At 45.1% G+C, this 27,945-nt stretch overlaps 1 protein-coding gene across 1 annotated transcript; it reads right to left on the bottom strand.

Moving 5' to 3' along the window:
- Positions 1-226: 226 nt before the first annotated feature.
- On the bottom strand, positions 227-27,945 carry MTARC2 (mitochondrial amidoxime reducing component 2; the record flags this gene model as incomplete). The annotated part of the gene is made up of 7 exons (XM_080699383.1): positions 227-353; positions 1,969-2,040; positions 2,121-2,182; positions 14,438-14,578; positions 16,189-16,348; positions 18,346-18,519; positions 27,674-27,945. 7 exons carry the CDS (start codon positions 27,943-27,945, stop codon positions 227-229), a joined length of 1,008 nt encoding a protein of 335 aa, XP_080555509.1.

Consider the following 27,945-nt stretch of genomic DNA (forward strand, 5'->3'; position numbering starts at 1 on the left):
GTGAAACAGGGTCTCACTAAGTTGCAAAGAGCCTCACTGAGTACCTGAGGCTGTACGCGAACCACGATCCTCCAGTCTCAGCCTCCCGAATGCTGGGATTACAAGCATGCACCACCATGCCTAGCTATAAAAAGTATCTTAACACAAGAAAATCTGGCAATGGCTTCAAGACACTGAGATTTTTAGAAGCAAATTAACCTTTTACCACGTTACTGTAGCAGATCTGTTACTCTACCATCTGATACACAGGGTCACCAACTCTCAGGCTTCCAATTTTTTCCACTGAATAATAAATCCCAAAAAGTGGGGATGACTTGTATATGTGCCTCTCGGATGGATCACACAGGCGGTAGCTGAAAGAAGCAAAAGTTCATCAAATGAAGCATCCCAAGTGACTTCTGCAGAGTTAGTTTTTAGTCCCAGGTCATCCATAGTCAATAGCAAAATCTTTTCTGAAATGTTGACAGAGAAGTTTGTGAATAATTAAGCTACGAGTAGTCCTCATTTTTCTAGAAGTAACCTGAGTATCTAATTAATTTTCTCATGACTTCAGTTTAAAGCCAAAAAAAATCCTTTGTATATGTGTAAGTATAATATAAATACTTTGCTTACACAGGTACTTTCAACTTCACAACTCAATCTAGTGAGAGCTCAGAACAGAGCTGCCTAGAAGGCTAAGCCTTCTGTGAATTCATGCATCTAAGCGCTCTGCTTCCCACTCCCCTCCAGGTTCAGAAGCTCAAAGCTGTGGTTTGTTGGTAAACAAAAATCAGGACAGAGATGCAGATGGCAGTGGCTCCAGACTATCGCTGAAGTTACCTTTTCCCCCCAAAGGCCTGTCTGAAGAAAAGAAAATTAACTCCACTGGCTCTTAAAAAGCAAAGAATAAGTCAGGCGTGGTGGCACATGCTTGTAATCCCAGCATTCGGGAGGCGGAGACCAGAGGATCACAGTTCGCAGACAGCCTCTTAGCAATGCCCTTTGTAACTCAGTGAGACTCTGTTTCAAAAATAAAAAGACTAAAAAATAGGGCTGAGAGTGTAGCTCAGCGGTACAATGCCCGTGGGTTCCATCCCCAGTACCGCAAAAAAAAAAAAAAAAAAAAAAAAGGAAAAAGAAAAAAGAAAAGAAAAAAAAGCAAAGAATAGCCAGGCATGGTAGTGCATGCTTGTAATCCCAGTACTTGGGAGGCTGAGACAAATCTCAGGTTCACAGCAAGCCTCAGCTATTTAGTGAGGCTCTCTGCAACTTAGTAAGGCCTCGTTTCAAAATAAAGAATAAAAAATAGGGCTGGGCTGGGGGTGTAGCTCGGATGTAGAATGCTCCTGGATTCCATCCCCAGTTCCACAAAAAAAAAAAAAAAAAAGAAAGAAAGAAAGAAAAAAACAGAAAGAAATATAGGGCTGAGGATGTAGCTCAGATGGAATGCCCCTTGGTTCAATCCCTGGTAGCAAAAAATTAAAATTAAAATAAAAAAAACACACAGTCTATGTTGAGAACTAAAGCCAGCCAAACTTCTTTAAAAAAAAAAAAAAAGAGTAATAATCCTGGGATAAAATAAGCACCTAGATATATAAACTCTGATAACTCACCCCATTCCACTTTTTCTAATAAATTTTGTAATTTAATTTCTATTCTCATATTCTTTATTGTTGATCCTAATAAAGAAATTTGAATTGCAATCAGCATAATTAAGTATTTGAGGCTTTCATTTGGAAATATATATATATATAAACAATATTAATTGCAAAATGAATTATCTTACAATTAAAAATCTATCAAAAGCACTAGAGGACTCATCCAGGAGGGAAAAAGAGGAGGAAGTAACAAGTCTTCACTGGTGGACACAAACCAATGAGAAGTGCTTGGGATAGGTATACCCCGTACACCTACGGCAGACCTCATAACCCTCAGGGAGTATGGAGTGCAGATAATACTAAAAATGTACTGGACACTTTGGTGTCCTACCTCTTTAGGGTTTCCAGTGGCTCCTTTCTGTCTATGACACCTGTGTCTGGGTCCACCGTGGTCATAATGCACCTGCCACACAATGACCAAGGGTTAGGCTATCATCAATGGACAGTCCATGCCCACAGGTAGAATCTAGCGAGAATCCTTACCTGGGGCAAGCCAACACCTTCTTCATTTCTACATCTCCAATGAGGAGCTCATCCCAGGAATCCTAGGAAAAATGGGAAAGGTATCTTTTAGAAGTAAGGCTTCCTTAGTCTTTAAGTCTATACTCATACACATATAATAATCCCTTGATTATTACTGGAGCCAATTCAAAGAGCATTGGTTCCAATATCCCCACCAGATACTAAAATCGGTAGATGCTCCAGTCCTTTATATAAAAAGACCTAATATTTTCTCATCATCTATGCATACCTTCCCATATACTTTTTTTTTCTTGTGGTACTGGAGATGGAACTCAGGGGCATTCTTCCTCCAAGCTACACCACTCAGCCCTATTTTTTATTCTTTATTTTTGAAACAGGATCTAACTGAGTTGCAAAGGGCCTCACTAAACAGCTGAGGCTGTCTGTGAACCACAATCCTCCTGTCTCAGCTTCCCGAAGGCTGGATTACAAGTGTGCACCACCATGCCTGGCTCTTCCCATATACTTTAAATAATCTCTCGATTGCTTATAATGCTTAATATAATGCAAATGCTATGCAAATTGTTATATTGTTTTAAAATGACAAGAAAAAATTCTATGCCAGGCATGGTGGCGCACGCTTGTAATCCCCACTCTTGGGAGGCGGAGACAAGAGGATCGCGCAGGTTCGAAGCCAGCCTCTCTGGCTTAAAGAGACCCTGTTTCCAAATAAAAAAAAGTATAAAAATAGGTCTGGGAGTGTAGCCCGGAGGTAGAAGGGCTTCCAGGAACCCCAGTACCACCAAAACAAAAAAATTGTATGCACATTCCATACAGTTATAAATCTTTTTCCAAACAGTTCTGGTTGTGTTTTTATTTTTTATACTGTCTTTGATCTGTAGTTGGTTAAATCTGTAAATATGGAAGGCCAACTGTATACATAATTACATGTAGATACACATAACTATACATGGAATTGTATGAGTTATATTACAGAGAGACAAAATATTACCTCCATTCCCTTGGGTGTGGGGAGGGCATCTTTCTTATGGGAATTTCACCTCTAGCTTTGGAGAAACAGAAGGAAGGTCAGCATGATCCTCTTGGACCTGCTGTTTTTTTCAAGGGTCTTTAACTCGAAACAGTCCTTATGCCAGAGCAGCATGTTTTACAGTGGGATATTCTTAACTCCTTTGAGTGTGTGTGTGTGTGTGTGTGTGTGTGTGTGTGTGTGTGTATGTGTGTGTATAAAATGCATCTATATAGGAAAGGGCATTTGAAGCCATATAAGGGTATAGCTCCTCTTGCTAATTGGAGAGCCACTTGGGTCCTTCATCTTTAGGACACTCATGCCTATTTCTGCTGAGACATACTAATTTTGTGGGGGGGGGGTACTGGGGGGTGGAACCCAGGGGCTTTTCTACCTCCGGGCTATACTCCCAGACCTATTTTCTATTTTATTTGGAAACAGGGTCTCACTGAGTTGCTGAGAGCCTCACTAAGTAGCTGAGGCTGGCTTCAAACCTGTGTGATCCTCCTGTCTCAGCCTCCCAAAGCCCTGGGATTACAAGAGTGCACCACCATGCCTAGCGAGACCTACTAATTTAAAGTGTGAACTTAGCCAGACGTGGTGGCGCACGATTGCAATCCTAGCAATCTGGAGGCTGAGACTGGAGGATCGCAGTTTGTGGACAGCCTCAGCTACTTGGTGATGCCCTTTGTAACTCAGCGAGACCCTGTTTCAAAATAAAGAATAAAAAATAGGGCTGAGGGTATAGCTCGGAGGTAGAATGCCCCTGGGTTCCATCCCCAGTACTTCAAAATAATAATAATAATAAAAATAAAGTGTGAACTTCACAAGTCAATCTGTTGCCCTGGTCTCCAGGGGCAGCGGGAGGAGGGGAAGAGGCAGGAAACATCAGGGATAAAGTATCATCTCTACAGGTTCCTTAAATCAGCATCATCTATAATTAGATGCAAAGAATGTTCCTTGAGAAACTGTTTCCTGATCTCCACCCAGGTCTGACAGATTTGGTGAGAAGTCAGTCTGAGGCAGGAAATGAGGAAACCTATCCCTGATCGCCTGCGACCTCCTTTGCTTCCCCTTGGGAGCATAAGAGGGGCTGAAGTCTTTCTGCAGGGGCCAGGGCAGAGCTGGGGCAGGATTAACGCCACTCTATAACCTGCTACTGATAACCACTCATGCTCAGGTGTCTTTCAGAGCCACACTACCCCCAGCTCTGTAAGGGTGACTTCGCTAATGCGTAAAAGGTGTTTTAATGCCTAACTGGGTCTGCAAAACTCAGACTCTCTTACCCTCTATCACGATAGCTACAGTCCGAGGGACCGAGCTCTCTGTGGATGCCCTCAGTTCCCAGCCATCCTTTACTAAACTGCTTCTTGGTGTAAATTAGCCCTACATTTCAAATAACCAATTGGCAGATGAACTCTATAATCTTTATAGAGGGCACGCCATATGTCTCAGCCAAGACTTGTTACAAGTAGTATTCGAACAGCAAAACTGCAAGCCAGCCACAGCAGCAGCAAACCTCCTGGCGGACAGTGACCTCGGTTTGGGTATGACCCAGTAATACAGCTCCTATGCAGGAAAGTGAAGGGAGATACCCTGCTCTGGTCCCAGGGTGACTATAAAGGCCGAATACCTTTCACCACACGGGGGCGCTGAAGCCCCGAGGAACCCAAGCAACAGGACCCACAGCCAGTGCTGCGGGAATACCGCTCCAAGCACCTGTTCAATAGCCCTCTTCCAAATGATGGAGAACTTAATATTCCAAAGCCCCAATGTCCATGGAAATTCTGCACTGTGACTTAGATAGTAAACGGAAAGTCTGAAAAGTTCAGTTTTCCTACCTCAATAAGATAGATTCAGGTCACTTGCCCTCCTGCTACTACAACCCAAGGACTGCTTAAAATAACCCTTTGTCTGGCTTACGAAGAACTGTCTGCAGCACTTCCAAATGCCAGCTCTAATTACTTCCTAAACCATTAATCACCATGTATAATAACATCGCTCAACCTAATTTGATCATCACTCAGATTTTGCTATAAAACATTTGCAGTTCAAAAAAAAACAAAAACTAAAAACAGCCGGGTGTGGTGGCACACACTTGTAATCCCCACGCTTGGGAGGCTGAGACAGAAGGACCGCGCAGGTTCAAAGCCAACCTCAGTTGGCTTAAGAGACCCTGTTTCCAAATAAAATATAAAATAGGTCTGGGAGTGTAGCCCAAAGGTAGAAGGCCCCTGAGTTCCATCCACAGTACCAAAAAAAAAAAAAAAAAAAAAAACCTAAATTAAGCCTGGTACAGTGGCAGGTACCTGTAATCTCAGTACTTGGAAGGTCAAAACAGGAGAATTGAAGATCTGAGGCCAGCCTCAGCAATTTAGCAAGACCTTCAGCAACCTAGTGAGACCCTGTTTCAAAAAATAAATAAGTAAGCCGGGCATGGTGGCACATGTTTGCAATCCCAGTACTTGAGAAGCTGAAACAGGAGTTCCTGGCCAGCCTCAGCTACTTAGTGAGGTCCTCTGCAACTTAGTGAGACCCTGTTTTAAAATAAAGAATAAAAAATAGGGCTGGGGATATAGCTCAGAGGTAGGTAAAATAATATTAAATTCTCCATCATTTGGAAGAGGTATGTCCCTGGGTTCAATCCCCAGTACCAAAAATAAATAAATAAATAAATAAACAAACAAACAAACAAATAAATAAGGCTGAGAGTGGCCCTTGGGTTCAGTCCCCAGGACCAAAACCAAAACAGAGCAAAATAAATATAAAAACTAAACTACTTAAATTTAAATGTAATTATTAATTCAGTTCTTAAAGAAAATATCAATAAATTTAAAATAGCTTAAAATGAGATTAAATAATGTTAAGTAATGAAATTAAATGTTCTACTAGGTATATATGACTTACTGAAATAAACTATCCAGCAAAATGGCAGGGTTTTCTCCAAATAGAAAAATGCTAGAAGCAGAGTGTACCTCCTGCTGGTTAGCAGCCTGATAAAATTCTGGCCTGAGATGCCTGAATATAAAGATAAAACTATGGAGTCCTTAAGATGGAATAAATTAGAGAAAAGTAAGAGAAAAAGCCAAAAAGAATGGGTAAAATAATGAACTCAGCTCCGTGGAATCAATCCAAAGAATCAGCTATGAATTCATACACATTTTGTAAATACTCAATTAGAATATGTATATTTATATCTATACATACATCTTTCTATAAAATATACATTGTGTGTGTAGAGAGAGGTGTGTGTGTGTGTGTGTGTGTGTGTGTGTCTCTGTGTGTGCAGAGAGAGAAAGGAGGCTGAGACAGGATTGTAGATTGGAGGCCAGCCTCAGCCAACTTAGATCCTGTTTCCAGTGAGACAACCCTATCCTGAAGCTGTCTAGTGACTCCCCAGCCCCGGAAGAGCTGCCTTGACCAGAGATTCAGGCAAGATTGAAAGGGCTTTTCATGGACAACAAAAGATGCCCATCTGTCCCTCCCACTTGGGAATTCCCAAGGTTTAGAAGTTCTGTGCCAGCAACCAGAGGCAAAGACCAAATATATACTTCCCATTGGACCATATAGTGAAATAAAAAAAACTGTCTCAAATTTTAAAAACTGTTTATTTTCTTCTAAACAAATGAATATTGCTAGCCGGGCGTGGTGGCGCACGCTTCTAATCCCCGTGTTTGGGAGGCTGAGACAGGAGGATCGCACGGGTTCGAAGCCAGCCTCAGCTACTTAATGAGGCTCTCAGCAACTCAGTGAGACCCTGTTTCCAAATAAAATAGAAAATAGGTCTGGGAGTATAGCCTGGAGGTAGAAAGCCCCTGGGTTCCACCTTCAGTAACACACACACACACACACACACACACACACACACACACACACACAGAATATTTCTTAATGTACTATTCCAAATGCCCAGTGGCATTTTCCCTACACTCGGATCACGCTCCTCACAAGTCCTCAGCACCCACACGCATGCCCTGCCCTCAGGGCATCTGACTCCTGGCCCAGGAAGTGTGGTGACCTTATCTCAGATGGGTCAGCACCCCGACGCCTCGGTTCCCCTGGGTGCCTACACCGCGGCAGGCAGACACAATGAGTCCATTTCCGAACTCTCCACACCGTCCCAGCTCAGCGTCCAGGAGCCCTCGATAAACGTTGGCTGCAAACATAAGTGCTCCAGAGCCCTGGGTGATGGTATGAACTTGCAGGAAATAAGTGCCTCAACTGAAGCAAAACTTCCATATCGCAAGGCTAAATTTCCTTCCGAGACTAAGTCAGGATGCCACACACTAAGCTTTACCAACTTAAGCCAAACACTGCTTTTCACTCATCAAATTAGCCAAGATGACAGGTAATAATCTGTAAAAGATTATCGCAGTGCGGCCGGAGCACAAGGGAAAGGGTGCCTCGGGTTCAGCCTGGGGAAACTGGAATGTGGATGAGGTTTCTGGAAAGCAACCTGGCAATGCTTACAGAGAGCATTTAAAATGCTGATTTACTGTCTCCTAAAAATAACTTTAGAAATGTAGATGAAGACCATTTTACAAGGCATTGATTATATAAGACAAAATGGGAAACTACCCAAGTGCCAACAGCAAGGACATCCTTAAGTGAACGATCCTAGAATAAAGCCAGACATGGGGCGCTTGCCTGTAATCCCAGTATCTGGAAGGATGAGACAAGAGGATTGCAGGTTCGAGGCCAGCCTCATCAATTTAGCAGGATCCTCAGCAACTTAGTGAAACCCTCATTTCAAAACTAAAAATAAAGCGCCGGGCGTGGTGGCGCACGCTTGTAATCTCCGCGCTTGGGAGGCGGAGACAGGAGGATCGCGCTGATTTAAAGCCAGCCTCTCTGGCTTAAGAGACCCTGTTTCCAAATAAAAATATAAAATAGGTCTGGGAGTGTAGCCTGGAGGTAGAAGAGTTTCCGGGAATCTCAGTACCATAAAAAATAAATAAATAAATTTAAAAAAAATTAAAAAAGCTGAGGGACGGTGTAGTTCTGAGGTAGAATTAATTAGTTAATTGCAGAATCATATTGGAAACTAATAGAAAGCACTAAAACCTGCTAATGAAGGAGTTGCAAAGGATGTTTGGCAGATATCAGTAAATTAAAATGGTAAAATTTAAAGCCGTGCATGGTGGCGCACGCTTGTAATCCCTGCGCTTGGGAGGCTGGGACAGGAGGATCACACAGGTTCGAAGCCAGCCTCAGCTACTTAATGAGGCTCTCAGCAACTTAGTGAGACCCTGTTTCCAAAATAAAATATAAATGGGTCTGGGAATATAGCCCAGAGGTAGAAAGCCTCTGGGTTCCACCCCCAGTACCATCAAAAAAATAATAATAAATAAGGTAAAATTTATCAGGCATGGTGGCGCATGCTTGTAATCCCAGCATTCAGTAGGCTGAGACTGGAGGATCAAGGTTCACGGACAGCCTCAGCTACTTAGTGAGGCCCTCTGCAATTTAGTGAGACCCTGTTTCAAAATAAAGAATAAAAATAGGGCAGGGGACACAAGTTTTTTACCCCAATATGATGTATGAATATAATGCACCAATAAAAATTTTTAAAAAAATAAAAAAAATAGGGCAGGGGGTATAGCTCAGAGGTCTAATGCCCCTGGGTTCCATTCCCAGACCCGCAAAAAAACAAAACAAAACAAAACACCCAAATAAAATCCTAACTAGTCCCAACTCAGGTCTTGGGGAATGAAAAGTCCAGTAATGATGATGATTTGACAAAATTTTGTATTTCACCGGCTAGAAGAGACAGGGCTGGAAAGATTCAGTTCACAATGCTGATGAGTGGTGGGCTGGAATTCAAACCACAACCACCTGGCTCCAAATCTCCTTCTCTAGCAGTTTTTTTAGAAGCACTTCCTGTATGAGAGACAATACTAGAGGTCCTGCTAGTCTTTCCACAGTTCCTTCACAATGTAGTGCAAGGACTGACATTAACAGGCCAGCCCATAAAAATGTCAAGTCTGGCTCAGAAAGGCAGCGAGCAAAGTTCAGGTAGCACTGATTCTCCGCCCCATCACACACACCAGCACACACGGGCACGCATGCAAGCAACAGTAGTTACAGAGGTAAGAAGCTTTGGTTGACTTCTTTATCCTTACATTTAATTACTCTGAGTTCCCAGAACCCAAACACAGCACACTGGCTCGTGGCTGTTCTGCCTGATGTTTTGAATTACATGGAAAAAGCACAACATACTTTGGGCCTCAAAGAGTAAATGTTACACAATACATTCTCCTGTTGCTCTTTATTCTGCAAATAATAACAGTCTGAATTTTTGCACCATGCTCAGGTTTGCTGTTTTTTATTATTAGTTAGCCTATTAAATATTTATGTACATTATCATTTTGCATTAATATTTCACAGAGTCCTGCTAACTGAAAGAACTGAAAGGGTTATAGTTTTGTGATGGCACCAAGTAGACAGGTTAATGCACTAGGCTCTTAACAGGGCTTCCTAAACTAAGACATAATATATCAGCAACATTAGCAGCACTTTATAGTAAGGATTTTTTTTTTTATCTGCATGGCCAGAGGACTTTCCAGAACAATAGTGTCCTGCCTTACTGTCTTCGTAAGTCCATTTCAATGCAGGAATAAAACAACATAAGGACTTGCAAGCAAGACTCTGCCATTCAGATTGCATAAGAACAGGATTAGGGTTCCATTAACCTTAGGGTAAATTTGACAAGTTATAGGAAAGCAAAAGTTCTTAAGCCAGGGATGAGAACATCTTCTTTTATATCCTTGGCTCAAAGGCTCAAGTAAAAATTAATTCTAAAGCAGTTTAGCCTTCCATCGAAACAAGTCAAGAAATATTATACACCCTAAAAGAAAATGTCTCAGAAAATAGTGGAAAAACTACTAGGATTCCATGGAAGAACTTTTACTTTGTGGACTAATTTCTTTTGTTGTTGTTGTTGTTGTTGTAAAGTATTTATTGATTTATTTATCTACATTACGCCAGCACAACAATCCAAATATGATAGTGTGTTTTATATAAATACAAAGTAAAATGTGACAAAATAATGCTAGTTAATCCCAAACCCAGCAAATGAGCAAAAGTCACATTCAGAAAAATTTGGCAAGATATGACATAAGTCATAATTCCATAGTATAGAATTATGAGACTCTCTGTATGGTACCTTAAATTGCATTATGAACTAATTTCTAATCCAATCTTTCATAACCTGTGTTCTTAACACTGTTTTAATGACTCTGTTCTTACAAACATTCCACTAGACAGCATGGGAAACCAGAACTGGGAGAAATGACAGGCCCACTGGGAAATGAATGAGGCTTGAGCCTCAGACCCTCATTTGTAGCAGATCTTTCAGGTCCTGCACATAATTTTATTTTTGTTACTTTTTTTTCTTAAAACTGTCCCTCAGATTGTATAGATGAAGCTTCAGGTCTCATCCAATCTGGATTCTTTTTTTTTTTTTTTGTAAAGTGTGGTGCTGGGGATTGAATCCAAATGCATTTTACCTCTGAGCTACACCCCCAGCCCTATTTTATTTTTTATTTGGAAACAAGGTCTTGCTAAACTGATATGAGTCTCACTGAGTTGCTGAGGCTGGTTTGGAACCTGCGACCCTCCTGTCTCAGCCTCCAAAACACTGGTATTACAGGCGTGCACCACCATGCCCAACTAATCTAGATTTACTGTTGAGGAGAAAGAAAGAGAGCTGTCTGCCTGAGTACCCTGGGCCTCTTGCTAGCATCCTCTGCCCCCCCCCCCAGCCCCCAGCTCCATCTTACTTAGTGACCACCCAGCTCAGCGCCTCTCCAGGCACTGCTAGAAGAGATTCCCCAGGCAGAGTGCTGCTCATGAAGAACCACAGGCCTTATCTTTTTCTTTTTTATTTTATTTTCTTTTTTTTTTTTTTTTTTTTTTCTCGTGTGTGGTACTGGGGATAGGACCCTGGGGCATTCTACCTCTGAGACATACTCCCAGGCCTATTTTTTATTTGTTACTTTGAAACTGGGACTCACTGAGTTGCAAAGAGCCTCACTAAGTAGCTGAGGCTGTCCACAAACCGCGATCCTCCTGTCTCAGCCTCCAAAATGCTGGGATTACAAGCGTGCGCCACCACACCCAGCTCACAGGCCTTGTCTTCATGCTGCTGTGGGTTTCAGGTAAGGCCTAATGTATATTTTAGAAAAATGGGCCCTGGGGATGGAACACAGCACTGGCACATCTGCCTGGGCTTTCAATGTACCTTCTAGAGAGTTGCAGAGTGATACTGTGCTTGGCATTCCTCAGCCATTCGTGAGGTATTTGTTGGACAAGTGCCAATCAGACTAACATCCTTGTTCAGAATCATTATGAGCTACTCGATATTCACTGTTTAAAAAACCCAAGTTCTTAGCCAGGCACCATGGCACACCCCTATAATCTCCGTACTTGGGAGGATTAGACAGAAGAATCGCAGGTTTGAGACCAGCCCGGGAAACTTAGCAAGATACAGCTTCAAAATAAAAAATAAAAAGGGCTGAGGGTACAGCTCAGTGATAGAAAGACCCCTGATCCCATCCCCAACACCACATAAATAAGTAAGTAAGATCCAAGTTCCGCATTGTGACAGCCTCCAGCCAGCCCCCACCAGTCTCCACTGCCCTCTCCTGTCCGCCAGTGCTCCCATCATGCTGAAATTCCCCGGGGACCCTGCTGCTCATGGCTTCTCCTGCTTTCTTCCAACTGGCTTCTTCCTTTATCCACAATGGCCCTCCAGCCTCCCTGGCCAAGACTGCAGTGCACACAAATAACAAATGCACCCCACTGCCTCTGGGTGCCTCGCTCTGGCTCCTCCCACTCCTCCCTTCCCCAGGCAGATTTAGGTATTTCTACTGCTAAGCATGCCTGGCACCTGGTAAGCAAGCACTGAAAGCACTATGCATGGGGCTGTCTGTCCCTGACACGCCCCTCATGTGGGACATCCTGAAGGTGCGTTCCCAGACACCAGGCCTGATCCATAGTAGATGGTCAGGTCTTTGGTTTTGGCTTTTGTTGTTGCTGTTGTTGTTGTTGTTTTGTTTGTTTGTTTGTTTGTTTGTTTGTTTGTTTTACAGTACTGGGGATGGAACCTGGGCATTCTACCTCAGAGCTATATCCCCAGCCCTATTTTTCATTCTTTATTTTGAAACAGGGTCTCACTAAGCCACGAACTACTAACCTCTCACCTCAGCCTCCCAAGTACTGGGATTACCCGGCTCGATGGTCAGGTTTTTAAAAACTAACAGTGCTGGGAATATAGTTCAGTGGTGCATGCACAAGGCCCTAGGTTCAACCCCCAGCACCACTACCTAACCCAATAATAGAAATTTAACAACATAAAGAGGAACTGTACAAACTCAGAGACAAAGACAATGTATATCTATAGACATTGATTTTTTTAATTATCAAATAATGTAATAATTATCAAATAATCCTTATCTATGTATAAAGACTTGTATTAGATTCTATGCAAAGGTTTATCCCAAAGGAGGCATTTATCAACAAATAAGGGCACATTCTACTCGCATGAAAGGAAGTGTGTTCATCTGCAGGAGCAAACTTAGAAAGTACTTGAGAGACTACACTACAATCGGTTCCCCAGCTCCAGAGGCTGGGGCTGCAAGTCTTTAGTTTATTTATTTATTTATTTATTTATTTATTTATTTATTTATTTTGGCACTGAAAATTGAACTCAGGAATATTCTACCTCCGAGTGGTTCCCTTTTTTTTTTTTAAATAGGGTCTTGCTAAATTGCCCAGGCTGTCCTTGTACCTATGATCCTCCTGTCCCAGCCTCCCAAGTACTGGGTTCATAGGTGTGTACCACCATGCCCAGCTAGTCTAATGCCAGTACCACCTCTTATCTGCTGGACAAAACTACGTAACATTCCTGAGCCTCTATTTCCTTATAAAATAACACAGACATCGCAAGGTTATCTTGAGGATCCAATAACGTGAAGAGATTCATTAGTTCAGGGTCTAGCAATTAATGGTACTTGTTGTTGCTTCTGGTACTCAGAAAGTTTAGCCCATCCCACCCCTCATGCTTAACACTGGCTGCTCCTGCTTCTTAGGACCAAGCAACACCCAGCGATGTGGATATCCTGTAGACATAAGGTCACTTCTGGCTTTAAGGCCACAACAGGTATCCTTGAAGTGGATAGAAATTCCTGCTGCCGGTTGCACAGCAGAGCATGTGGCTGTTCTGGGAGGGAACGTGGGTCATGGCAAGGAGTGCCATGGGCACACTGCTCCCAGGTGGAGTTCCTGCATCCTCATGGCCTCCACTGTGGAACCGGGAACTGGAATATGAGGGCACTCGGGGGTGGGAGGTGCAGAGAAGGTGAAATGGCTGTTCTCTTTATCTTTTATATTTTCTCTTTAAATTTTTCTCTTTATATTTTCCTTTAGCCATCCCTGAGCTCTGATTATATATTCCACTCTTGGACTTCCTACAATCTGAAGTCTTCAATTATCTGGATCCAGAGGGCTAAAGGTCAAGCAGCACCCCCACAAGGCCACTGAGGAGATGGCACCAATAATAAAAAAAAAAAACTCCCCAAAGTTTAACCCATTTTGTCCCATTGCCCAGATGTGGAACACCTATAAAAAAAACTTAAATATAGTATATATAACATACAAGTTTATGACATGTAATTATAAATTGTAACTTGTTGGGGGCCATCTTAGCCCACGTGCTAAGGTCACCGTTTCAAATCACTTAACCATGTACACAGTACATGCTAAGTGGACATTGTCCACAAGCTTCTTTGGAAGGGAAGGGACTGTAAGGTAGATTTTGATGACCTTCTATTCTCCCAGAAATGTTTACCTTGAAACTCTCAGGTCTCAGCCTGTGATCACCACTCCCTGGTTTTGACTCGTGATTGCCACTCCCTGGTCTTGAGATCTTCTTCCCATTTGCTCTGTTTGAACCATTATATAAGAAGGGCCCTGGCTACAGGAGGCCAGGAGGGTTTGTCATCGCTATCTCCTCCCAGACCCCCCAATTATTCTCTTAAAATTATTCTATCAGGGTTTGTGTCACTGTCATGTAAGACAGGAAGCTGCCGTGAGCACCGACCTTCCAGGGTAGGAACCACGGAATAATTTTCAGGGAGTTGCCCACAGCAACGACCTTTGTGGTGGGACTACAGAGCAAGCAGCATCCTCCGCTAGAGTCCATAACAGGAATATATAATCAAATGTAATATATACATAATATATATATATATATATGCAGATAGATTCCTCAGCGCGTGCGAGCTTGCGCAGTGAGCTGGCCACTTACCTCCTCAAAAGCCCCACAGCCTGTCACCACGATATTTGGCCTGAAGTGCTCCATGGTCACTTTCTTCTTCAGCCTGGTATTCAGATCTGCCAGGGAGGCGTCTGAGATGATCAGCAGCGGGCTGCAGTCTGGATAGGCCACCTGTGCTAAGAGCGCAGCACGATCAGGCTCCCACACCCCATGAAATGGCTTAGAGCAACCCAGGGCTAAGCAAAACCCAGGGGCACAACCACCTCTGTGCAGAAAAGGGGAGGGGTGTTGGGGAGGGAGAGGCCACTGCGGGCTCAGAGACCCGCCAGGGCTGCTTCCTGCGTGCGGCGGCAGCAGCTCCTCCGATGTCACCTGCGGGGTGCCCTTGCCCTTATTCCTTAGCCCTACCCCTGGCAGCCCTTCCCACCACCTCATCAGAGAGAAACAGCTGCTGCCAATCAGCTACACTCCGGTAGGAATTTCTTCAGCAACACCCATTCACTGGAGATGCATCCCCTGAGTACCCATGGGCCCCTAGCACTGGTCCAGGTGGGGAAACCAGTGAACAAATTAAAAACCTCGCCCTCAAGGAACTTGTAGTTCAGGGGCAGCACTGCATTTTTTTTTTTTCTTTTTTCTTCCTTTTTTTTTTTTTTTTTGCAGGTCTGGGAATAGAACCCAGCAGGATTCGACCTCCAAGCCACACCCCCAGCCTCTATTTTTTATTCTTTTTTATTTTTTTATTTATTTTGTGGGTCTGGGGATGGAACCCAGAGGCATTCGACCTCTGAGCTACACCCACTGCCCTATTTTTTATTTTTTTATTTTTTTATTTTGTGGGTCTGGGGATGGAACCCAGAGGCATTCGACCTCTGAGCTACACCCACTGCCCTATTTTTTTTTTTTTTTTTTTGGTGGTACTGGGGTTCCTGGAAACCCTTCGGGTTGCATTCCCAGACCTATTTTTATATTTTTATTTGGAAACAGGGTCTCTTAAGCCAGCACAGCTGGCTTCAAACCTGCACGATCCTTCTGTCTCCGCCTCCCAAGCATGAGGATTACAAGCGTGCACCACCACGCCCGGCTGCCCTATTTTTTATTCTATATTTTGAAACAGGGTCTCACTGAGTTGCAAAGAGCCTCGCTAAGTAGCTGAGGCTGTCTGCAAACCACGATCTTCCAGTCTCAGCCTCCCAAATGCTGAGATTACAAGCGTGCACCACCACGCCCAGGTTTTATTCTTTATTTTGAAACAGGGTCTCAATGAGTTGCATAGGGCCTCACTGAGGCAATCCGTGAACAGCGATCCTCCTGTCTCAGCCTCCCAAATGTCACCACTGTATTTTAAACCGGGACTCACTGCAGAGGACGGTCCTCCTCAGAACATCCTCAAGCAGCCCCACCACACAGACCGAAAAGGTAGGGCCTGGAGAAAGCCTGCCCCTGCCAGATCAGAACTCTGGGTTTAGTTCCAAGCAAATTCCTCACTTCTGCCTCCCTGAACAGTTTTCTTCTGAGTCTCCATCCACTCAGAAGTGACCCTGGGCTCTCCCTCCACATCGCCCATATTCAGTCCTCCAGGCTCCCCGGCAAAGCCACCGCTGACGCCCTGGTTCCACTCTCCTCTGCATCCCAGTGTGTCTGCCAGCTTGCACCCTCAGGACCACCCAGGGGGCTACGGCCATGTTTTCCTAACTGGGGTCCTGTCAGGCTCTGTGGGCGGAGAGGAGGCTGGGCATGGAAGGGTGGCAGGAAAGTGTGAAAGGAAACTCTAAGCTCACCTGGTAGTTCTGTACAAAAGGGAAGATTTTCTTGGATGCTCTTCCCTTCATGCTTGTTTCGAACTGAACCAACCTGTACGCTTCTGTTTTCAAGAAGCTGGTGAACCATTGAGCCACCTCATCGCCACAGTCTCTGCCTTTAATGTCAAGGCCGAAGAGCCTGGAAGGGTCATGAGAGGATACCAGTTACCTATGTCAAAGCACTACATGATGGTGTTGAAGACACAGCTGGACCACTGGGACCTGCCTGTCTCAAGAGGGCATCTGAGTAGACCCTAGGCCAAAGCTGGGCAGCAGCAGAGGAGGGCAGAATGGCCCCGGGTTCCATCCCCACTAGCAAAAAGTATAAAATAATAATAATAATAATAATAATAATAATAATAATAGTAATAATCCCATGAGTAAGCTCTTCTGTAATGGTGTAAGTTTTTATATTATTTCTTTTTATTATTATTATTTTTGTAGTACTGAGGATGGAACTCAGGGGCATTCTACCTCCAAGCTACACCCCCAGCCCTATTTTTTAATTTTTAAACAAGGTCTTGCTAAGTTGCAGATGGCCTCACTAAGTAGCTGAGGCTGTCCACGAACCACAGTCCTCCTGTCTCAGTCTCCCAAATGCTGGGATTACAAGTGTGTGCCACCATGCCCAGCTATTTCTTTCTATTCTTGAACAAAAATGTACATTCAGCTTTTCTTACATAATTTTATCCCAATATATTTTATAGCTAGTGATCACTTAATATACCTCCTTATATCCAAATTTTCTGTTTCTTAAGGCAAATGGGAAGAAATTATTTTAGAATTAATATAATTTTTATTTGCATGTAATTCATTACAGCAACACGGGTATGTTATACATTTTGATAATTGCTAAACATAAAAAGTAAAATTTTAAGTTGTTTTTACTTTGAGTTTTTTCTTTATTTGTTGGCTGGTTGATTGGTAATGGGAGTTGGATCCTGGGGGCATTTTATCCTGAGCTACTACCCTAGACCTTTTTATTTTGAAACAGGATCTTGTTATCAGGTGGAAGCCTCAAACTTGGGATCCTCCTGCCTCAGCCTTCCAAATATTGGATTACAGATGAGCGTCCATGTTCATCTGGTCTCTCTCTCTTTTTTTTTTTTTTTTTTTTTTTTTTTTTTTTTTTTTTTTTTAGTGGTACTGGGGGTGGAACTCAGAGGATTTCTACCTCTGGGCTATACTCCCAGATCTATTTTCTATTTTATTTGGAAACAAGGTCTCACTAAGTTGCTGAGAACCTCACTAAGTAGCTGAGGCTGGCTTTGAACCTATGCAATCCTCCTGTCTCAGCCTCCCAAGTGCGGGGATTACAAGCGTGCGCCACCACGCCCGGCTTATTCTTTATCTTGAAACAGGGTCTCACTGAGTTGCAGAGGGCCTCACTAAGTAGCTGGGGCTGTCCGCGAACCGCCATCCTCCTGTGTCAGCCTCCCGAATGCTGGGGTTACAAGGGTGCGCCACCACTCCTGGCTTAGTCTCTATATTTTTGATGCTTTGACATCAGGGTCCTTGCAGATGGCAACGGAATCGCCCCTCCCAGGGCCAGCTGATTCCTGGAGGAGTAGTGTAATCACCCGGAAGCATCTGGCCACTTCTTGTTTTGAATTCTTCCCTACAGGGCCACTACTCCCCTGCCCTACTGCCCCTGGGGCAGGTACCAGCACAACTAGGAACCACCTCGTGGGCCAGAATCTGCTGAAATTATTCAAATTGACATGGGTCCTAGGCCTGCCGAGCCTGCCTTGCTTTTCCCTTTCCTGCAGCAAACACATTACAAGCTCTCGACTGCATTGACCCATTGCTCCTTCTGCCTCCTGACCAAGCTGGCGTTTCCCAGGTGGCCCCGGAGGCAGCCTGTGCCTCTGGTTTCCGCAAGCGATCTTTTCCATCATGATCATCATTCCTGTATCTGTGCATTTCTTGCCATACCTGATTAAGCCAGTCATGGGTACCCAAAGAAAACACTCTGCAGCGCCCACTTGCACCTGACCACGGCCCGAACCCAACCCACACTGCGCTTCTCTGGTTCCCTTTCGCAATGTCGTCATCTACGCTAAAATGAAGCAAGCGCACGCAGGAGCCTCGAGGGCTCAGGTGTCTCCAGTTCCCTGGATGCCCCAGGCAGGACACCTGCAGTCATGGAGCTTGTGTGTGGAAGGCTGCTTGTGCGGCAGAACCAGCTGGTCCATGCCGGGAGCACTCAGGGTCAGGCAGTCATTCTCAGAGGTGATGGAGACCAGCTCGAGGCGAGGCTCCTGCCGGGCGGTCACCATGTGTCCGTCTTCCTTAATCAGCAGCCAAAACCTGCAGAGAACAACGAGGGCACACTCAGAAAATCCCTCCATCCTCGGAAGGGCTTCCTTTACCTTTAGTTGGTTGGTTGGTTGGTTTTGTTACTAGGGACTGAACCCAAGGACATTCTACCTCTGAACTAATCCCCAACCCTTTTTATTTTAATTTTTTTATTTTAAAATAGGGCCTAGTTTTTATTTGAAACTAAATTACTACGGGTCTCACTAAGTTGCTAAAGCGAGCCTCAACCTCCAGTCTCAGCCTCCCAAGTACCAGGATGAAAGGCATGTACCAGCACTCCCAAGCTTTTCCTCAAACTTTTAAAGCAGTGAAGCTGTTGGAGAACCTAAATCCTTTGAACTGAAGACAATCTACTTATTAAAGCTCAAGGGGTAGAGGATTTTCAACCAAAATTCATCTTCTTGTTCAGGTTTTGTTTTGTTTTGTTTTCCCTTTGGTGTTTTTTGGTACTGAGGACTGAACCCAGGAGTATTCTACCTTCAAGCTACATCCCCAGCCCTATTTATTTGGGAAACAGGGTCTCACTAAGTTGCTGAGGGTCTCACTAAATTGCTGAGGCTGGCTTCAAACCTGTGATCCACCAGTCTCCATTTCCCAAGCACTTGGATTAAAGGCGTGCGCCAGTGAGCAAATTATCCCAGTATGGTCAAATTCTCTGGGTCTAAAAATTGTCTCCAAGATCTTTGGCTTATTTGGTGAATCTGCTTTGGTCAGAAACTTAGGCCATTCAAAATCTTTCAGAGCTCCTGAGATAAGCAAAACATCATCTAAATCTTTCTGTAGAGTTACAAGATGAGATAGGCCAAAACTACTGGCCTGAGTGCACGGGAACCCAAGACACAGGTCTTGAAATGTTGCTGCCTCCAGGAGAATCCAAGCGCCCTCCATTGTGTCTGTCCTGCAGCAGCATACAGGCCCTAGGTCAGGACACTGGCTGAGCATCCTTCCCTCTTTCTGCACACATTTGACATAGCAAACACACAGGCATGGAAGTCCTGTGTTGATTAGGACATCACTCACCCCGATGGAGCTCACCGTGCTGAGCTTGGTTTCAAACCTGATGTTTCCATAGAGTGAGCAGCCAGGGTCAGTTACATGTTTAGGTACAGCATATCACAGATTTGGGTTGAGCCAGGCAAGGTGGCATGCGCCTGTAATCCTAGTACTTGGGAGGCTGAGATGGTAGGATTGCAGGTGTGTGACCAGATGCAGCAATTTAGTGAGACCTTGTTTAAAAAACTAAAATAGGGCGCCGGGCGTGGTGGCGCACACTTGTAATCCCCGCGCTTGGGAGGCAGAGACAGGAAGATTGCGCAGGTTTGAAGCCAGCCATGCTGGCTTAAGAGACCCTGTTTCCAAATTTTAAAAAGTATAAAAATAGGTCTGGGAGTGTAGCCCAGAGGTAGAAGGGTTTCCAGGAACCCCAGTACCACCAAAATAAGTAAATAAATAATAATAAATAAATAAAAAACTAAAATAGGAAGCTGGGCATGGTGGTGCGCGCTTGTAATCCCAGCATTTGGGAGACAGAGACAGGAGGATCATGGTTTGCAGACAGCCTCAGCTACTACTTATTGAGGCCCTTTGCAACTCAGTGAGACCCTATTTCAAAATACAGAATAAAAAATAGGGCTGGGGGTGTAGCTCGGAGGTACAATGCCCCTGGGTTCCATCCCCAGGACTGCAAAAAAACACAAAAAAATAAAATAGGTCTGGTGGCGTAGCTCTGATATAAAATGCCCCTGGTTTAATCTCTAGTACAAAAAAAAATTGTGTTGAACCCCACAATGACCACCCCTATGGAAAATAAGTTTCAATATCACCATTTTATTTATTTATTTATTTATTTATTATTGTGGGTGTGGTACTGGGGATGAAACCCAGGGGCATTCAACCTCTGAGCTACACCCCCAGCCCTATTTTTTATTTTTTATTTTGAAACAGGGTCTCACTGTATTTTTTAAAGTCTTTTTTTATATATACATTTTATTTTTTAATATTTATTATTTATTTATTTATTTTTGGTGGTATTGGGGGTGGAACCCAGAGGCTTTCTACCTCCGGGCTATACTCCCAGACCTATTTTATACTTTATTTGGAAACAGGGTCTAAGTTGCTGAGAGCCTCACTAAGTAGCTGAGGCTGGCTTCGAACCTGCGCAATCCTCCTGTCTCAGCCTCCCAAGCGCAGGAATTATAAGTGTGCGCCACCACGCCTGGCTCTCGCTGTATTTTTTTATTATTTATTTTGAAACAGGGTCTCACTGAGTTGCAAAGGGCCTCACCAAGTAGCTGAAGCTGTCCTCAAACCGCAATCCTCCTGTCTCAGCCTCCCAAATGCTGGGAATACCAGCGCGCACCACCACACCCAGCTCAATATCGCTATTTTAGAATGTCTAATCTGCAGTCAAGGGACATGCCTGATGGACTCTGTGGGCAATGAGAGTCAGAGGCTTTCCAGGTGTGAGCTGGACAGAAGGACAGCCCCTCTGGATTGAGGCACAGCTCCTCCCAGGGAGCACTCCAAAATATGACTCAGCTAGAGGAGACTGTCTGAACTAACCCTGTGTTAGGGTTTGCATATGGAACATCACCCTTGAAACCCATGTTAGACTGAACTCACTGGACTGTGAGGGCTGTCACCTCCTCAGTGGCCTAATCCATTTGGAAGATTAATAATTTATTACTGGGTGGTGACAACAGACAGGCAGGGCACGCATGGAGGAAGGAAGTCACTGGGGGCATGGCCTTGGAGTCCCTGGCCCCTTCCACCCCCCTCTATCTTTCCCAGCTGCCTTGAGCTGAGCAAGCGGCTTTCCTCTGCCACATGTGCCCAGCCAGCATGTTTTTACCCTGAAGCCAGCCAACCATGGACCAAACCTCTGAAACCGCAAGCCAAATAGACCTTCCCTCCCCTAAGCTGTTCTTGTCAGGTATTTTGTTAGCAGTGACAAGAAGCTGATTCATACCCTTTAAGGGCATTACGTCAGTGCACAGGGGGCTCAGTCTGCTCTTTCCCCGCTCCAGCAGCCAGTCTCACATTGGGAATCTCCTCTCTGCACAGTCCTTCCAGGTTCTGGCTAAATTGTCCCTCCCTGCAACGAAGCTGTCAGACAACAGTGGCAGCCTGTGCCGCTCCAGCTGGCTTGTGTCATGGTGGGAGGGTATGACTATGCAAAGGCATACTAGGAATTATCTTGGCTGCCCTCTTCCCAAGATCTGAGGAGCCAACTTTTCCTTTCTGGACATTTTTTTGGTTCTTGGGGTTCTCTGACCTGTTCAGTCTTGAAGTGGATTCTGTAACTCAGGGAATTCCTGCCTATTTCACTACCCCTTTGGCCTGAGCCCCATCCTCCATTTCCAGCCTCATCCTTAGGTGCAGAGATCTGGGTATCACCTGTGATATGGTTTGAATGTGCCCCCCTCCAATTTCATGTGTTGGAAACCTAATTCCCAAATTTAATTCACATGTTAGTGGCATTTGGAGGTGGAACCTGTAGAAAGTAACTGGACAGATGAATGGGCTATCAAGGGAGTGACCATTATAAAAGTAGTCTCTGTGTCTCTCTCTGTCTCTTTCTCTCTCACTCTCTCCCTGGCCTGTGCATGATCTCCTCTGCCATGCAGGATGCAGCAAGAATCTCCCACCAGATGCCAGTGCTGTACCCTTAAACTTCCCAACCACATGCTAAATAAGCCTCTATTACTTATAAATTACTCAGTCTCAGATATGTTGTTTTCAGTTTTCACAACAGAGAATGGACTAAGACATGCTGCCTTGGTTAACATCACCAAAGCCTACACCCCGACTTCCAACTTGCCTCATCCCCAGACAAGACTCCCTCTCAGATCTGCACACCCCAGACAGGTGCAGACAGGAAGGGCACTCTGTTTGCACAGCATTCCTGACAGCCCACCTCCATCTCTCCCATGTAAAACCAACACCAACTCCTCCCGGTGGCTCACTGCCCATGCTTAGCTCCAGCCCGTGGTATAACACAGGAATTAATTGCTGGGGTTAAGAGTGGGAGGTGATAGCTAGAGGCTATCACTGCAATTGATAAAGGCAAACGTCAACATGCAGGGCGTTCAATGTTGGAACAGGACAAAACAACAAAGGTAAAAGGTTGCCCTCTGGAACTTTCCCAAAACAACTTATCACCCTGCCAACTTGGCTAATGTATCTTTCATCACCTGTACACAAATGATGCCCAGTGAATGAATAACCAGCTCTGTGCAGCCAGATTGGAAAGAAAGGGTCAGTCGGCAGCATAGATTTTTCATAACCAAGTTATTCCAACCTCATTGGCAATACTAAAAGTTTTTACTTTTAGTAATACTAAAAGTAATACTAAAAGTCCCTTGACTTTACAGGTAAAACGTGAGTATGTGGTAGAGAGATCAGTGTGGGAGCCCAGAGCTCAGTTCCCCCCAAAGAACAGCAGTATCCTAAAGCACCAACAGCTTCTTGAGTTATAAACTGGCTTGGGAAACAGGAAGGACTGAGCCTGAAAGTGGAGGGAGGCAGGAATGGAGATGTACGTGGTGAAGCCATAGCGGCTGCAGAAGAGAACAGAGATTTACAGGGCTAGGGAAGGCGGCCATGCATGCCCTCCACGCCTACGACAAACAACCAGTGCCAGCATTCTGTGGGTGGACTTCAAACCCCCGAAGCTCTGGGTACTCTGCCAAGGTCAAGCACAAATATGCTAAGAGCTTTGAACAAAATAGTTCTAGCAATTTAAGGCACAGGGCACTAAGGAAAATCCCTGCTGCTTCTAACAGTTTCACAGACACAGGTTCAGGCTGAAAATGAGTTGAGGAGGCCCTTCCCTCCATTCTAGAAATATTTGCACTTGCGTTTTTGTATTCTCAGATTCAAAGAACAGTGGCCACTGAGCAGAGTTCTCTCTGGCAAGTTGGCTTTTGAATATCAATTACTCTTTTTTATGTGTGTGTGCCTCTTGGGATTGAACTCAGATGCATTCTACCTCCAAGCTACACCTCCAGCCCTGTTTATTTTTTAGTTTAAAATAGGGTCTCAAGCTGGGTGTGATGGTGAACGCTTGCAATCCCAGCATTTGGGAGGCTGAGACCGGAGGATTGCGGTTCGCGGACAGCCTCAGCTACTTAGCGAGGCCCTCCGCAACTCAGTGAGACCCTGTTTCAAAATAAAGAATAAAAAATTGGGCAGGGCATGCAGCTCGGAGGTCAAATACCTCTGGGTTCATCCCCAGAGCCGCAAAAATAAAAAACAAAAAATAAAATAAAATAGGGTCGCCGGGCGAGGTGGCGCACGCTTGTAATCCCCGTGCTTGGGAGGCGGAGACAGGAGGATCGCGATCATGCTGGTTCGAAGCCAGCCTCTCTGTCTTAAGAGACCCTGTTTCCAAATAAAAATATATATATAATAGGTCTGGGAGTGTAGCCCGGAGGTAGAAAGGCTTCCAGGAACCCCAGTACCACCAAAAAAATTAATAATAAAATAAAATAAAATAGAGTCTCACTAAGGTTGCACCACCATGCCTGGCTGAAATGACAATTTATTCATTGATTTGTACGTATGGACACTGAGCTAAATCCTGTCCTATAGATGAGCTGACTTAAGCCTCATAATCTCCTGGGATAGATATTATCCCCATCCTGCAGATAAGGCAACGGGATCAGAAAGGATAAGCATCTCACCAAAGATCGTAAGCCCAGTACGAGCAGAAGAGATCTGAACTTATGTCTGTGTGAGTATACCATTATTGCTTTTTATGTGTCACCAGTGTGGGATTGCACTAAAGATCAGGAAACCTTGGACAAAGTTATTTCATCTCTTTGAGCCTCAGTTTTCTCATGTGAAAAAAAAAAAGTTGATAGTCTTTAAGACCTGGTCTTACCTAGACTTTATTTATCAAAGAATCATTGATATTCAAGCCAGACATGGTGGTACATACCTCTAATTCCAGTACTTGGGAGGCTGAGACAGGAGGACCACAGGTTTGAGGCCAGCCTCAGAAAGCAGTGAGACTTTCATCCACCTAACAAGATCCTGTTTCAAAATAAAGATAAAATAGAGCTGATGGTGTAGCTCAGAGGTAGGATGCCCCCAGAGCTACAAAACAAAAAAATTTTTTTTCATTTCATTGGCTTGCTCCCCACCCGGGACATCACACCATCTCATCTCAAGAATTTATTGTTCAAAACAAGAGAAAGTTGACACATTCCACTTATATTACAATGCAGAAAAGAAAGGGCAAAGGAGACATGCTCTTTCCATGGTAATAATAATTACCGCAAAGCAGTGACAATAAGCAGGAAAGGAACAAACAGTTATTCTGATGATCAAAGGAAACAGACAAGAACTGGAAATCTAGGAATAAGCCCAGTCTTTCAAGTGAGAAAGAAAGTAGCACATGTCCATCTTCTCTGGAGCTGCGTTGAGACTCCGCTTTTCTCATCTGTTAGATCATGTTCAGTACCACGGGGCCCGAAGTCCTTCCAGAAATAAGCAAGCTTTCTAGTCTATCATGCTTAAATAAGATTTATTTATTTGTGTGCGTATTTGTGTGTGTGTGTGTGTGGGGGTGTCACTAGGGATTGAACTCAGGGGCATTCTACCTCTGAGCTACACTCCCAGTCCTATTTCATTTTTATTTTGAAACAGTGTCTCACTAAGTTGATGAGTCTCACTACTTGCTGAGGCTGTCCTCAAACCTGTGACCCTCCTGTCGTAACCTCCCAAGTACTGGGATTACAAGTACGTGGCATCGTGCCGGTGTGTGCCAACACAGTAGTTCTAAAGCACTCCCAGCCAGGCGTGGTGGAGCACGCTTGTAATCCCAGTACTTGGGAGGATGAGACAGGAGGATCGCACAGGTTTGAAGCCAGCTTCAATTACTTAGTGAGGCTCTCAGCAACTTAGTGAGACCCTGTTTCCAAATAAAATATAAAATAGGTCTGGGAATATAGTCTGGAGGTAGAAAGCCCCTGGGTTCCACCCCCAGAACCACCAATAAAAATAAAAATAAAAAAATCACTCCCAGATTTGAAATCTTAGATGGGAGCAGGGAGTCCCCTTGCGTTATGTGGTCTGCATACACACTTAAGATGAGCTTAAGTTCTCAATACAGTGGGATTCCATATTTCTTTAAGTGGATAGTAGTATTCATAAAACAGTACATACAGGTGCCCCAGTGTGAACACAGGCAATAGATGGCCCAGAGGGCTGCCTGAAGGAGAATGTGCAATTCCCCCCACTCCCTTCCCTCATAGGCCCACCGTTAAACCAAGCCAACCAGAGTAAAAAGCATCTTCAGCCTGAGAATGGAATTTCTTCTTTTTATTCTTTTGGGATGGAATTTCTTCTTTTTATTCTTTTGGGAGAGGGGTACTAGGGATTTAACACAGAGGCACTCTACCACTGATCTATCCCCCCAGCCTCTTTTTCTTTGAAACAGGGTCTCACTAAGCTGCTGAGACAGTCCTCGAATCTGCGATCCTCCTGTCTCAGCTTCCCGAGGGCTAAAATGACAGGTGTGTGCCACCACACCCGGCCTAAGAATAAAACTTCCATGTGTTGCTGTGTACAGGGCCTAGAGAAGTAGAGGCTTTGCCAGTGCTTTTCAGAGGACAACTCTGCCCCCAGAAGGGGTCACATGACTATTCCCTTTGATAACGTCAAAATCAATGTAGCAGCAGAGTGATGAAGGAGAGAGCAAAAGTTCTCTTCTGAGCCGCAGCGATCTGCTGACGGGGATAGACTGGCATACTGACATCACGATGGAAACTTAATTCTCCAAAGACAACGGTTTCCAGGATCCAGCGATGCACTGCAGGGGATTAGAAATGCCTGAGACCAGTTCTGCCTCTTGACCTGGACACTGCGACAGACTTACTGAATTTACCACCTTTATCTGGGTCAGTTTCCAACTGTTGGACTTGACAGGCACCCAAGCCCACTTTCCTTCAGGAGAACTCTGGTCCAGTCTCCCGGAGCCTCTTGCCCAGTATGTAAATCTATTCTGTGCTGGAATAAAACTGTCTTTGCTTTCAATCTTCTTTTTGATTACTTAGTTTTATCTTTTTTTGAGGTACTGGGGTTTGAACTCGGGGGTGTCCTACTTCCGCTGTCACACGCCCAGCCCTATTTTATTGTATTTATTTATTTATTTATTTTGGTGGTACTGGGGTTCCTGGAAGCCCTTCTACCTCCAGGCTACACTCCCAGACGTATTTTATATTTTTATTTGGAAACAGGGTCTCTTAAACCAGCGAGGCTGGCTTAGAACCTGCGCGACCCTCCTGTATCCGCCTCCCAAGCACGGGGATTACAAGCGTGCACCACTACGCCCGGCCCCTATTTTATTTTATTTTATTTTATTTTTATTTAAGGTCTCATTAGGTTGATGAACGTCTCATTACTGCTGAGGCTGCCCTCGAACCTGCGATTCTCCTGTCTCAGCATCCCATATATCTTAATGGCAAACATTACCTCCCAGCCTGGTACCTGCTCCCTCCTCTCCCTGCTCACCACTCCCAGGCCTGGCTGCCAGAAGTGGGAAGGCCAGGCCACCAAGGCCCTGACCCAGGGTGCTGGTCTCGCATTTGCTCCGATCTACTGCTAACAGCCTTCTGTTCTATTAGTCTGTAGAATGAATCACAAACTTCACAGCTGGCAGGAACCTTGGAGATAACTCAGGGCCCCTGCCGGTCCCAGGAGCCCCCTCTCAGGCAGAGAGAATGGGGCTTGCCCTCCTAACTTTGCCGAAGCTGAATCAGAATGAACACGAATTTCCAGCCAAAGACCAGAGGAACATGGCCTAGGAAATTCAGGCGGCAGACCTCTATCTTCTTGGCCGGTTTCTTTCCGAGTGAACTTTGCTTGGTCTAATACCAAATTCTCCGCCCAGGAGGCGTTCCCCACCGCCATGTCTGACCCTGCAAAGCCCGACCTCCAGCCGAGTTTGCTCGGGACCGCGCCAGCACACGTGATGGGGAGTCCTTCTCACATGAATATGGACGCGTTTCCCCAACACAAGGCCCTTTCTGTTTGTCCGGGAGAGCACGTACGCCCCTAACTCGCTGCAAGTCCGCCTTTCTCCATCGCCCAGCCTGCTCGTGCACCCGCTGCGCGCTCCCCCGGCCGGGGCTCCGCGTACCTGTCCCGCAGGTGGCCGCAGCGCAGCCCCAGGGCCGTGCACTCCGCCGCGCTCACCCGCACCCCCTTGCAGGACTTGATGGGGTAGATGCTGAGCCACGCCACGGTGCCCACCTGCTGCAGCCGTCGGCGCCGCCGGGGCCCTGCGCGGCGCCAGGCGACCGCCCCCAGCGCCCCCGCCGCGAGGCTCAGCGCGGCCACCCCCAGCCAGGCCGGCCGGGGCTGCGCGGGGAGGCCGAGGCGGGCCAGCGCGGCGGACACGGCGGCGCCCAT

This window comes from Muscardinus avellanarius (assembly GCF_963383645.1).
Source record: "Muscardinus avellanarius genome assembly, chromosome: 7".
Classification (NCBI taxonomy): domain Eukaryota; kingdom Metazoa; phylum Chordata; class Mammalia; order Rodentia; family Gliridae; genus Muscardinus; species Muscardinus avellanarius.